A 12053-nucleotide genomic window follows, 5' to 3' on the forward strand; every position below is an offset into this window, starting at 1 on the left:
AGCTCAGCACTCAGACCTCCACAGAGGAGATGGAGAAGCTGCTGTGCAGAGTGACGTCTGTCAGCGAGGAGAGAGACGAGCTGCAGGAGATCCTGAAGGGTCTGAGGCAGGAGAAGCAGCAGCTCCGGGCAGAGCTGGAGGACAGGATGCAGATGGTAAATTAGTGCTATTCTAAAGTGACCGAGAACAGGAAGAGCAGCCTTGAAACTTGATCACATTTTCTCATTCATCTGCAGATCTCAGCCATCCAGGACAAGCTGAGTCAGCTGAACATGCAGCAGCAGCCTGAGAGAGGAGAGCAAGAAGCCAAGCTGCAACAAGACGTAGGTCCCAGTCATTTTCTGCTTGTTTCGACTTTGGATGCTTACATTAGTATGAAAGCTGTGGGGAAGCTAGCCCGACCACCTACCACTGACACACATTTAATGTTACAAATGCACGTCGGCATTCCCTGCATAAGTGTATCCTAACCTCTGCAGCCTTGCCTACACGGAAGAAGTGCATGTCGATTTACTGAGTGCTCTCGGTTTTTGATCCTGCAGCTGGTGGTTTTTGACAATTTTTCTAAACATGGATGAGCCCCACTTTCAAAACCTTTTCCATTGGTCTAAATGGGTTCCATCCCAGTTAGCACTGTTGTTAGCTGTGTTGCATGCTCACACCTCGACCTGCTCTGTTTTTGTCAGATACTGCAGCTTAAAGAGCAAGTTCAAATGCACACAGAAAGACGCGCTCAGGCTGAAAGTGAAGCAGATGCAGTGCAGCAGGTGAGTCTTTGCTCTCATTTGTTTCCTTTTTAGAACCATAATTTTGGATTATGATAATGCAGTCCACAGCTCCTCTAATCTGCATGCTGAATTATCCTTGGGCAAGACACTGAACATAGTGTGCGGATTACTGAGACGTGTGATGTAAGCACCAGTCCATTTATGATTAAAAGCTGAGGACTGAGTTGGAGAGTGCTGATACTTCCTGTCTTGTATGGCAGGGACACAAACATGGTGCTCTGTTCAGTATTGCTGTAAAACAGTGGTTCCCAAATTGTGAACTGAGGCCCCCTAGTGGGCTGCAGTAATAATGTCCCTTTTCCATTATTCCCGACTTGGATTGACTGGTGTGAACGTGTGTGAATGCATTCATCAGAGCTCAGGTAAAGTAGAAAGGCACTATATTTAGGTGGACTGGAGGGAATCTCATATTTTAGCTAGCTTGTCAGAAGTGACATTCTTTAATAGAGAGTTTCTACGCAGATGAAAAGCTGGAATGTCAATTACACGCAAGAATAAATCGCTGGCATAAAGTGGAGGATGGCTAAATGCTGACTGTGATTTTATTTTCATTTCCAGTTGCTCAGCGAAGCGAACGCAACCATCTCTGCTCTCAGAGAGCAGCTCAGCAGGTCAGAGCCGAGCACCAGCGGGACTAAGGAGCTGCTGTCGTCACAACTGCAAAACTCCACCACACAGCTTGAGGTAACGGCTTCACTGACTGCTCTGCAGCTCAAATGTCTTTCTAGCATGCAGTGTGATCATAACTCTGATGCTACCTGGTTCTTGTCATTATAGGAGTCCTTCAAAAGCTTCCAGCAATTCATAGACACTTGTTGTAGTTATGACAATATAACTCAGGACAAGGGCCTGAGGGAGCGGCATTCCCTGAAGCATCCTCTTCCCAAGGCCACCAAGGATGCCTATGATGCGGTCTTTCAGCTGGGACAGTCAACTGATGAAAATCTCAGAAAAATTCAAGTAACTGGCTGTAGTTTGACTGTACTACAAAATTTCCTAAATGTGCTGGTCTTTGAATGAAGTCATCTCTGGTCCTTTTCCCACAGGAGCTGCTGCGTGTGAAGGCACTTGGCTACAGGAACATTTTTGAGGAGCTGGTGAAAAACAACTTGGCCGTCTTCGAGGAGAGACGGCTGCAGGATGTGCTTCTATGCAGAGCGCAGGCGCCCAGCCACTCTGTTCAAGTCGAGGGCTTTGACACACTGTGGGAGCAGAGACTGCCTGAGCTGCTGGACAGGAGGCAACTTTACATGGAGGTGAGCCTTCTGCCCTGCCCCCTGAAACACTTGGACACTCTCTCTGTCCCATTCAAAGAAACCAGCTTCTGAGAAGTTGAGAAGAAGACTGTACTTTTCTGGTGTCTACTTTATCATTATTAGTCACGTGGTGTATAACAAGCTGTATTGTCAGTCTTGCAACAAAGGTTGTTACTTGTTGAAGCTGGAGACAGATTTGATTTTACTCCCTCCTGTTCATGTGCATCCACTTCTCCATCACTGGTACTTTATGGTGACTTTGCTGATTTTTTTTTTTTAGAAAATGAGCAGCATTTTGGACAAGCTCTGGGACCACATGACCTCCTACCTCCATGAGCTGAAGGGTGAGATTCAAGGACGATTCAAGTTCAATAAGCAGCTGCAGGTCCTGATCACCAACCAGCCAATTAGCTTCAGTGGGCTGGACAGCATCCTGGAGCCGGAGTCTGACCGCAGAACGGCAGGGATACAAAGCAAGAAATGTCTTCTGCAGGTCAGTTGACGTGTTTGACAAAGATTTCTCTGAATGGATAATTCCAGCTCTCAGAATGAATCAAATGATTGGCTCTTAATCTAGATGCACATCACAGGCTGCTTGGGGGATTGGTTAGTTAGGATTAGAAGAAATCTTTTAAATGATATTTACCGCATTGCTCTTTTTTTCCACCTACCTCCCATAGAGTATCACTGATGAGCAGAAGGGTCTGTTTGAAGAGCTAAAACAGCTGGAGGCTGAGGCAGAGTCTCACCTTAGGGAGGTGAAAAGCAAAAGTTCCACTTTGCTGCAGGCGCTGGAGGAGGGAGCGCTTCTGACAGTCGCAGCTCTGCTGAAGGAAACCCAGCAGCTAGCTTCTCAGCTGAAACACGCAGAGGAAAAAGTGAAAGTGTGTTTGCCACACGGTTTCTTATTTCTTTCCTTCTCTTGTTCAAAGCAGTTGAAACATCAGTTAGTACTGGGTGATGTGTTCCTTCATTACCATGAAAACACACAGTCTCTCTCACACACACACACACACACACACACACGCTTACAGACACCAGCTTGCTACTAGAAATCGGAGCATCCAATGGTGGATTCATTCACCACCCAAACTAGTCCCCGACCAATGCACTGTTTGTTTTGGTGAAGTTGAGAGCCACAGATAATAATGAAGAATGTGTTTCACTTTCAGGCTCTGCATATTCAAAATGAGCAGCTGGAGGAGGCACGCATCAAAGCTGATGCCAAAGTTTCCAACCACAAAGAGGCAACACAACTCCTGCAGACTGAGCTGCAGGACAACCGTGCACTAGTTGAAGAGAAAGAGAACGCTATACAAGCTCTGAAGAGCAAAATTCGAGAATCTGAGGTTTGTTGGTTTCATATAACAGCGCAGCTGCACTTCAGTTTGGTTATCTGACGAATGAGTAGCTGGTACGATGATCTTTGTCCTTCTTGGTTCAGAAAAAATCATCACCCAGTGCGGCTGAGCTGGAGAAGCTTCAGACCAAGCTGTTGCAGTTGGAGATGAAGCTCAGCTCAGCATCCGACGAACACAAACGAGAGTAAAGAGCTATTGAATTCGTTCTTACACTTTTGTTTGTTAGTTTTTCTCCACTGTTGTTTTCAGGGTCAGTGGTGTCAAGACCTGTGGCCTGCTGCAGGACTGCTGACTCTAATGACCGGCATTCTGTCTTCCAGGATCCAGGCGATGAACACACTGTTGGAGGAAAAAGAACAGTTACTGAGGAAGCTTAAAGAGACTTTGAGAAAATCCCAACAGGAGGGAGAAGAGTCGTGTAAGTGTCAGCGCTGTGCATGTATATCTGCTAACAAACAAAGAAATCTGACCGATGAATAACTAATTCAGGTGTAACCATTGAAAAAGGAGCATGTTTAAATGATGCATTCATGTTGGAATCAGTCTTGCAGGGTAAAGACCTTCATGCCAGACTGACCAACCCCAGGAGTTCTGTGGTCAGCAGCAGTATTCTGATGGAGAAATCCAAGCTGGAGAAGGAAGTCAGCCAGCTTCACATGAAAATCACAGAACTGGAAAGGTAACTGCATCAGCACTGTCTTTGCAACCAATACAATCGCTACGTGTGTTTAAAGTAGAAAACACTTTGAGTGATGTTTTTACTGCTGTGGAATCATTAACATTCTACACACAGCTTTGTGGCTCTTCTTCCAGCTATCATGGACATGATGACTGAAATGCCCGTCTTAGCAACTGTTATTAGCCCCCTCTTTGACTCAGAAACCCACTGAGTGATTAACAGCAATTCCCCTTGCTGTGTTTTCTTAATTTCTCTTCTCTACTATCAGCAGATTGTACTACCATCTGCATACGTTGCAGTACCTTCTTTAGCACACGCAGCAGGTCATTTGTAAATATGACATACAGTAACACTCACTCTGAGGAATCCTACATTATAATGATTGGAAATTTGATGGTGAACTGTAAAAAATACAAATGCACTGCTGCCTGTTTGATAAATAACCACCCATTTGATTAGTCATGCTTTAGTGCCATATGCAGACATTTTGTCTGCATATGGAAGCAGCATTAAAGCAGCATTAAAACTTAATATAATAGCATCAGTATAGCTTCTTCCTTAGAACTGAAGAAGCTTCTCAGATGAGAGGTGAAACGTCTTCAAGCAACTTAAAGAAGTCCAGACGCTTTTCTTTGCAAGCTCCTTTGACAGCATCAGTATAGCATTATTAACCTTCAATCATCTTTAATTAGCTTAAAGCTGACTGACCCATTTTAAATGCATGTTGAAGTTCAGAGTTTTTATTATTTTACCGTGAAATGATATCAAATCTGTTTGAGTGTAAATCTCCATTTGTTCCAATAGGACACTTTTCTTTTTCTTTTTTTTGTGGTACAGGAGTAACATTTGTAGAACAACTCCCTCAAACAGGGAAACATTGAACTGGTATAAGATCTTGAATCTAAAATGCTACTTTCCATATTTACTTCTGTACTGTCTATGCATATGATGTCCCTGTATTGCTCCATCAATATCATCTATACCTGCACTGTGCTGTACTCGCCCATCCAAATCACTGAATTCAGGTGTTCAGTCATTTCCATGGCCACAGGTGTATAGAATCAAGCATGCAGACAGCTTCTACAAACATTTGTGAAACAACGGGTCGCTGGTATTAACACAAAAATGGGGAACGACATCAACTCTGCCTTAAAGTGGTAGACCAAACTTCATGTGACCTTCAGATCAGCTTGAAAGAACAGTGCATAGAGAGCTTGAGAGCAGCTGCATCCAAGCCTTAGATAAACAAGCACAATCCAAAAACATTGTTTGCAGTAGTGTAAAGCAGCGGTCCCCCAACCTTTTTTGCGCCACGGACCGGTTTATGCCCGACAATATTTTCATGGACCGGCCTTTAAGGTGTCGCGGATAAATACAACAAAATAAAACTAGTACCGGTACCGAAAAAAAGAGAATTTATTCATAACACACGTGAAAAGACCCAGGAAAACAGAGTAAACGATAACAAAATCACGCTGAAAACCGATAAAAACCCTGAAAACCATACATTTCACACCTGAGCCTCGACTCTCGCAGCCCGGTACCAAAGACTCACAGACTGGTACCGGTCCGAGGCCCGGGGGTTGGGGACCGCTGGTGTAAAGCACATCGCCACCTTTTGCATTATATTATATTTATTTACAAGGATGATTCATATTAACATAACTGCTGCATTAAAAGCTAATTTGAAGATATCACATATCACATCCTTCTTTGTGGCGCATCGGCCGATCGTGCACCTCTTGATTTTTGTAACTTGGTGCGTTGTACGTGGCCGTCGCGTGGGCTGAAGACGTGTATGATCGTGTCCACCCTTTAGGAGAATATTGCAGCTGCTTCTTGCATCTTTAATGGCAGGCAAGAACTGAAAAGGCTCGCCTGACCTCATATCAAACCTCATGGATTAAAAATGGGATGACACTCAAGTTCATATGCATTTTTTTTGCTGATTAAGCATTTCCTTAAGCGTGAACAATGTTACAAACTGTGTCTCAATCTCACATTTCTGGGATTTTTGTTGTTGTTTTTTTGTGTTATTTTAGGTTTTCTCTTCTGTTTCTTTCTAATTGGTTTTGCCGTACAATTATCCTCTGAAACTGGTTTAGCAACATTAACAGTCATCAAATTATTTCCAGTTGATAGACGGTGCTATTGTCTCCCAAGACAACAATACAAGTTGTTGTGTCACTAGGATTAAGATCTGATCAGATATTGAGACAAACTGTCATTCAGATGAAGCCCGTTGCTGTCCTGATGGTGGTTTGGTTTGAACGCTCACTGCACAAACGCAGATCACATTCCATAGTTATCACTTTGTGACATAAAAATTGAAGTCGAGCTCTAATCACAGACTTCCTTTCTCATCAGTGTGGTTGCCAGTCAGCAGGCTGAGATTACCAAGTGGAAGAACAGAGCCATCAAACTAAAGGTGAGGAACAAAGTGGAAGAGGACAAGCTTCAGTCACCTAGCACTCCCACCAAGAGGGGCTTTCCCATGACCTCTGACTCCTCTAACCTGCTGAGCTCACCTAAAAAGTTTTTGATACCTGCCAAGAAGCTCCTGGACACTCCCAGGAAGGGTTTGGAGTCACCCAGAAAGCTGCTGGATTCGCCAAAGGCCTCTCTCCTCAAATCCCCCAAAAGCAGATTCTTTGATGTGGGCGGAAGCTCTGAGACACTGTCCCGAAACTGTCCCAAGCAGTTCTTCGACAACTCGAGCCTTGGAACCATTCCAGGTAAACTGCAGCGTAGGCTACTTTGTCACATTCTTTCAAAAGCTTCAGAATATCATAAAGATGTTGGCGGTTTGTTTTGTCAGAGGTTTCCCGTGTTCCTGAAACAGCAGCTCCAGAACAGGGTAACAACGTACAACATGTGGGGATGTAGGGTTCAGTCACTTGGGGTATACTAACAGAAGCACGGGTTAATGGCACTTCCCCGGTCTTCTCAGAACCACAATCACAGTAACATGTTCTTCTGCCATGGCCACCTTGTTCAGCGGGGTCTGGTCCCTTTCATTTGAGAAGAAATCCCAAATAATAGCAGGAGGAATAACGCTACTCCTGTTATTTTAGTGTTTTAAAACATTATAGAACTCTATATTTTAAAGTGTTCCATAGTAGAGATGCAGTTTTTGTATTTGTAACAAGCAAAAATCAGCCTTGTCAGAGACGCATGCATTAGGAGACCCAGCTCCCTGTGACCAGTGTAGTAACTCTTACAGCTGCACTTTAGTGGGTTTTGTGGTGACTCAGTGGCTTTGTGTAACACCAGTTGCGTATTTATGTGTACTAGTTCTACAACTTTTGCCAAGAAAAAAGGAAAAATTATATTTGAGTTTTCTTTTTTTTGTTTGCTGTTTCTGTCTTTATTAAAGGCAGAAACGTGTCCAAACAAACTGCTCGAGTTGGGCTGTCAGCTCGGTGCTCGACTTTTCCTCCATGATGTTGCCATGTCACAGTCACGTGGCAACATGCAGTACTATGTTAATGAAGGCAGCAGTACATAATGAGGAAACCATTAACAGAATTTCAAACCTCGACTTCAGGCAGGTGCTTTATTTATGAACATGAGTTGGGTACACTCTTTTTTTTTTCTTTTTTTTTTGCATGGAAAAAAAATGATTGAAAACCATCATTAACAACATTGCAGCGTTTTAGAGTAGGTTTCAGTTGGTCTGCAGTTTTCTTGCAGACAAACAAAAGCTAAAAAGTCATCCACACAGAGATGCACCATGTATCTTCACCTGCTAATCGCATGTTTGAAGTCTTTTAAGAGCAGCAAGTTAGCTGTTGTTCACTAACAGCTTGCTGTACATTACAACTATCTGTAAATCAGTGGAGGAGTGTGACATCACTGGGTAGGACTGTATGATGTCACTAGCCTCTGCACAAAAACAGATCTTTAGAATAAATATAATAATATTTCTAAAATTCCCATTAATGCTTCAGTATTTGTTTTTCATTTAGTGGTGTTTGTCTTGTGTATTTACAGATGTCACTGTGGACACGGACAAAAACGAGTGGTGGCCAAAGTCTCCAAAACAGGAAGAAATGTGTAAAACACAATAACGTGTTTGTAAAGAGCAGTATTTTTTACCTTTGTTTGTAATGTTTATGTACTTTTATTTCCCACTTTCATTTTTCCCTTTTCATCCTAAGAAATTTAATAAATGTGTTTTTAATAAGGTGCTTAAATGGTGTCTCTGTTACATTTCAGTCAACTGACCTTGTTCCAACAAATCTACACTGTGAATGATGTATCTTAGCTTAGCTCTAGTAATGTTTTAGATTTATCAGCTTCTTTAGGTGCTGTGGTTTTAAACAAAAGAACCTGAACATTGATCAGAATATGAGTCAGCAATGGCAAGTTTGATTTGCTCCACTAAACCCAAGCAATTGCAGAACCAGATTTAGAGTGGTCCTAAATGTGCCTTTGTGCGCTGGACCCTAACAGAACATGTCTTTCATCTGTGGTTTGCCATTCGGAAAAACCCCCTTTTAACAGGAAGAAACCTGGAGCAGACACTGCTCAGGGAGGGGTATCCATCTGCGTCAATTAAAATGCAGAGTTGTGTATCAAAGCTTTCAGATTAGCACAGCAAACTTTTTTTTTCACTTCACTTTTGATGGCCTGTCACTTAAAATTGGCATATTACACTGTTTACTCTAATATTTCCAGAGTCATTTTCAAATTCAAAAGCATTCTAATGCCCTACTGGGTATAAATGTACGCTGTGACCACAGACCCCTCTGAAACCTGTGCAGCCCACAACTACTGTAAGTGCCCTTTTTAGTATTGCTCTTAGCAAACAGGGAACGTTCCCCAAAGGTTCTCTGACAGTCACTTTTGTTCTAGGAACATTGGCTGAAGGCTGAAGTGTAAAGCCCCCCGCCCCCAAAGCTTTCCCTCCATGATCACTTATCCATGTGTTTATGGATCATCTTAACGGCTGAAATGGACCTTTAAACACAGTTTGATCAATTAATATGACTTTATCTGAAAGGAACACTCTTCCTGCAGGGGAACAACTTGACAAGAAACAAATTTAGAGGTTCAAAGTTCAGCTGTGTGTTAACAGGCTGCTATTAACATTAAAACATGTCATGAATATGAAAACAAATCATGAACATGAACTGGCCACCTATGGCTGGGGTTTTTTTTTTGTTTTTGTTTTTTTTTTATAAAGTGTTGACCCCGTAGAACACCGTATTTTACGCCAGAGAGTTGCGCCTTGAACGCTCCTTCAAGGCGCTACTCTTTGGCGTAAAATACTGCGTTCAGTCGGGGACAAGTTCTGACTTATTAAACGGCGATTAAACGGTTACGTAATTTCGTGACCAGAAGCGTTAAAAAAGTGGCGAATTTTGTCCTAGACGGTTTGCCATACTTTGGTAATAGCGGGGTCACGCACCTACTTCCGGTTCCAGTCTCTCACGACCCTTCTTTCACGCGCCCATTGGCTCAGTTTACGTACAACGTCATTGAATCTGAATGTGCGCGCGGGAGCTTCACACCGAGGAGTTTGAGGAAAACAAGAAAACTGCAAGAAGGTAAGGGCCGAAGTCGCGTAGAAAGGACCACTTTTAGCCCAGTAACTGTAAAAACTAACAGCAACGGTGACAGCAGAGTGCGCGGGCAGCTCGTTCTAGCTTCACGGTGACAACGCCTGGGCTGTCGGTCACATAAATAATGGGCGAGTTTGTCGCTAAAGTGTGTTAACGTGAATTTGTCGATTTACTGTGTTAGAAAAAAAACGTTACATTTTTACTGGGTATTAACAGTGTGTAAGTGTAGATGGAATAGTCTCTTAGATGTTTTAAATGTGAAAAAGACTTAAGTTTGGTTTTAGGGTAGATGAAAAGGTAAAGTAAAAAACCTGCCGTGTGACGATCATCATGAAAACATAGTTGTATCAAGCGGCTTTTCCATGCTAGCTCTCTGGCTTAGCTTTCAGTATTAACCATCAAACAATCAGCAAGCCGAGCGGAGCCGATCTGGTTCTCCTTGGATCATGGCGATGAGGAGCGAGGCCAGAGTGGAGGTGGAGGAGGAGGAAAACTACGGGCCACAGCCTCTATCCAGATTGGAGGTACGTATCCGTCCTTAGTGCACTGTGGTTTCTGTAACACCTGGTTTTGTCTGCTATAGAAGCTCGGAGCTGTGGGTTCGCTGATCCTGCTCCTCTTGGTCAGATCACTGCCAACTGCTGTTGCATTCAGTTGGGAAGAGATGGGATACATGCACTGCAAAGACCAATGAAACTGATCGGCGGGTGCGATGGTGCTCATTGGTTTCAGTCGTTTTTGTGGCCAGTATGGCTTCATTTAGTGTGTGTGATCAAAAATGACTTCATTCACTAAACTTAAATGCAGATGGACAAGTGTGCTTGCTCTTAGTCTGCCGTCTAAACTCAATTCAATACTTTTCTATTATTATGTCACATTCAGGTATGAGGTGAAATTTGGTCACCTTATTTTTTTGTATGACCTTAAGTACAGAACTATTTAAAACGATCATGGCGTGGATCACAGAGGATCTCAAATCCATCTGCACACTCAGACTGCAAGGATTAAAAAATATGAGTATGGTATGTTCAAAGTATTATGTGACAAAACTGACAACGTTCAAAGTGTAAAGGAAGGTGGCTTCATTACATATACTGAAGTAATTGTAAATGACCTGATTCTTCTTCTACAATGAGCAATAAGCTGATTCTTGGAGCACCAGGTGGAAACCACTGATTGATTCATGGAAGGATCCACCAGTCTTTGAACTTGGCCCTTTAAAAAAAAAAAAAAAAAAAAAAATCTGACTGCAGTTTGTATGCCTATAGTGTTACTGATAGTAAGCTCTGCAACTGGTCAGTAAGACTGAAGAAGCACTTTAAACATTAAATGTATTTGAAGCTTGGATTTAGAATGGGCTGATATGTCAGACAGCATTAGATAATTGCTGAAATATCACTATTGGCATTTATAACGACTGATAAATAAAAACGTAAAAAAGTAAAGAAGAGGAGGTAGAAAACCCCTTCAGTGAGTCGTGGTTAATGCATAGATTGTCCACTAGAGGGTGCTCTGCAGCTGCACTGTTTAACACAGCTGATATGGAAAGAGCACAAGTGAGTAATCCACAGCTTTTTGTGACAGTGAAGTGCAAGACCCTCCAGCTTCTTGAAAAACTCTTTCTATGAATTTAGCTTCAGCTCTTTGTTTTGATGCCTCTGCACACAGCAATGCGGAATCAGTGCCAGTGACATCAAAAAGCTGGAGGATGCAGGATTCCACACCATTGAAGCAGTGGCCTACGCTCCCAAGAAGGAGCTGCTCAACATCAAGGGCATCAGTGAGGCCAAGGCTGACAAGATCCTGGTAAGGAACGACAGTCGTTTGATTCGGTATCTCAGAGGAATGTGAAAGCTGGGATTGTGTGGAGGAGACTGCATATGGTCATATCTGATTGACAGATAAAACGGATACATCGTAGAGGCACATCAGTGTGCTTCTGTACTTTCTCCAAGTGCTGCTGGTTTGAACATCAGTGCATGCTGTTAAAGAAGACATGGTTTCCACTCAGTAGTAATATCCATGTCGGCCTTAATGGATGTTTTAAAACAGGAAATGAGGAATTCTAATATGAAATGCATCATAGGAATTGAGTTCTTCATGGTCTTCAGCCAGAAGGCTCACAGCTGTTTGGAAGGCTGCAGGCAAAAGTGCCGGAAAAACCAAAGACACGCTTCCTCAAAGAGCTGCGTCTACACCTGCACATCAGTGCTCAGCCCAAGTGGACGTGGCCCATTAAGAGGGTCACTGAACCACTACTAAGGTTAGGTCTCACAAATGAAACAGCTGTGAACAAGGTGGTACAAAAATGTAGCAGTGAGAAACATCTGATAGGTGTGTGTGTTGTTTTTTTTGATTGGGGGGGGGGGTGTGTGTGTGTGTGTGTGTGTGTGTGGTTTTCT

At 43.0% G+C, this 12053-nt stretch overlaps 2 protein-coding genes across 3 annotated transcripts in view; both read left to right on the forward strand.

Moving 5' to 3' along the window:
• LOC102195063 (centromere-associated protein E-like) overlaps positions 1 to 8268 on the forward strand; it is a 17341-nt gene extending 9073 nt beyond the window's left edge. Inside the window, exons 15-29 of the mRNA XM_013914549.1 lie at positions 1 to 155; positions 237 to 323; positions 687 to 767; positions 1347 to 1472; positions 1566 to 1748; positions 1835 to 2044; positions 2325 to 2537; positions 2725 to 2928; positions 3217 to 3393; positions 3489 to 3589; positions 3726 to 3823; positions 3949 to 4084; positions 6452 to 6819; positions 6903 to 6941; positions 8078 to 8268. Coding sequence (XP_013770003.1) covers positions 1 to 155; positions 237 to 323; positions 687 to 767; positions 1347 to 1472; positions 1566 to 1748; positions 1835 to 2044; positions 2325 to 2537; positions 2725 to 2928; positions 3217 to 3393; positions 3489 to 3589; positions 3726 to 3823; positions 3949 to 4084; positions 6452 to 6819; positions 6903 to 6941; positions 8078 to 8154 — 2255 coding nt within the window. The 3' untranslated portion in view covers positions 8155 to 8268. The remainder of the gene's footprint in view (positions 156 to 236; positions 324 to 686; positions 768 to 1346; positions 1473 to 1565; positions 1749 to 1834; positions 2045 to 2324; positions 2538 to 2724; positions 2929 to 3216; positions 3394 to 3488; positions 3590 to 3725; positions 3824 to 3948; positions 4085 to 6451; positions 6820 to 6902; positions 6942 to 8077) is intronic.
• A 1134-nt stretch (positions 8269 to 9402) lies between these two features.
• The window catches only part of rad51b (RAD51 paralog B), a 7639-nt gene continuing 4988 nt past the window's right edge, over positions 9403 to 12053 (forward strand). Inside the window, exons 1-3 of one of the 2 annotated variants that reach the window (XM_005747780.1) lie at positions 9403 to 9636; positions 10021 to 10175; positions 11320 to 11457. In XM_005747780.1, the coding sequence (XP_005747837.1) occupies positions 10098 to 10175; positions 11320 to 11457 (216 nt within the window). In that variant the 5' untranslated portion in view covers positions 9403 to 9636; positions 10021 to 10097. The remainder of the gene's footprint in view (positions 9637 to 10020; positions 10176 to 11319; positions 11458 to 12053) is intronic. The other variant, XM_005747779.1, reaches the window with a different exon arrangement.

The sequence above is a fragment of the Pundamilia nyererei genome, unplaced genomic scaffold (genome assembly GCF_000239375.1).
Source record: "Pundamilia nyererei isolate P.nyererei 1_Seehausen unplaced genomic scaffold, PunNye1.0 scaffold00204, whole genome shotgun sequence".
Classification (NCBI taxonomy): Eukaryota; Metazoa; Chordata; class Actinopteri; order Cichliformes; family Cichlidae; genus Pundamilia; species Pundamilia nyererei.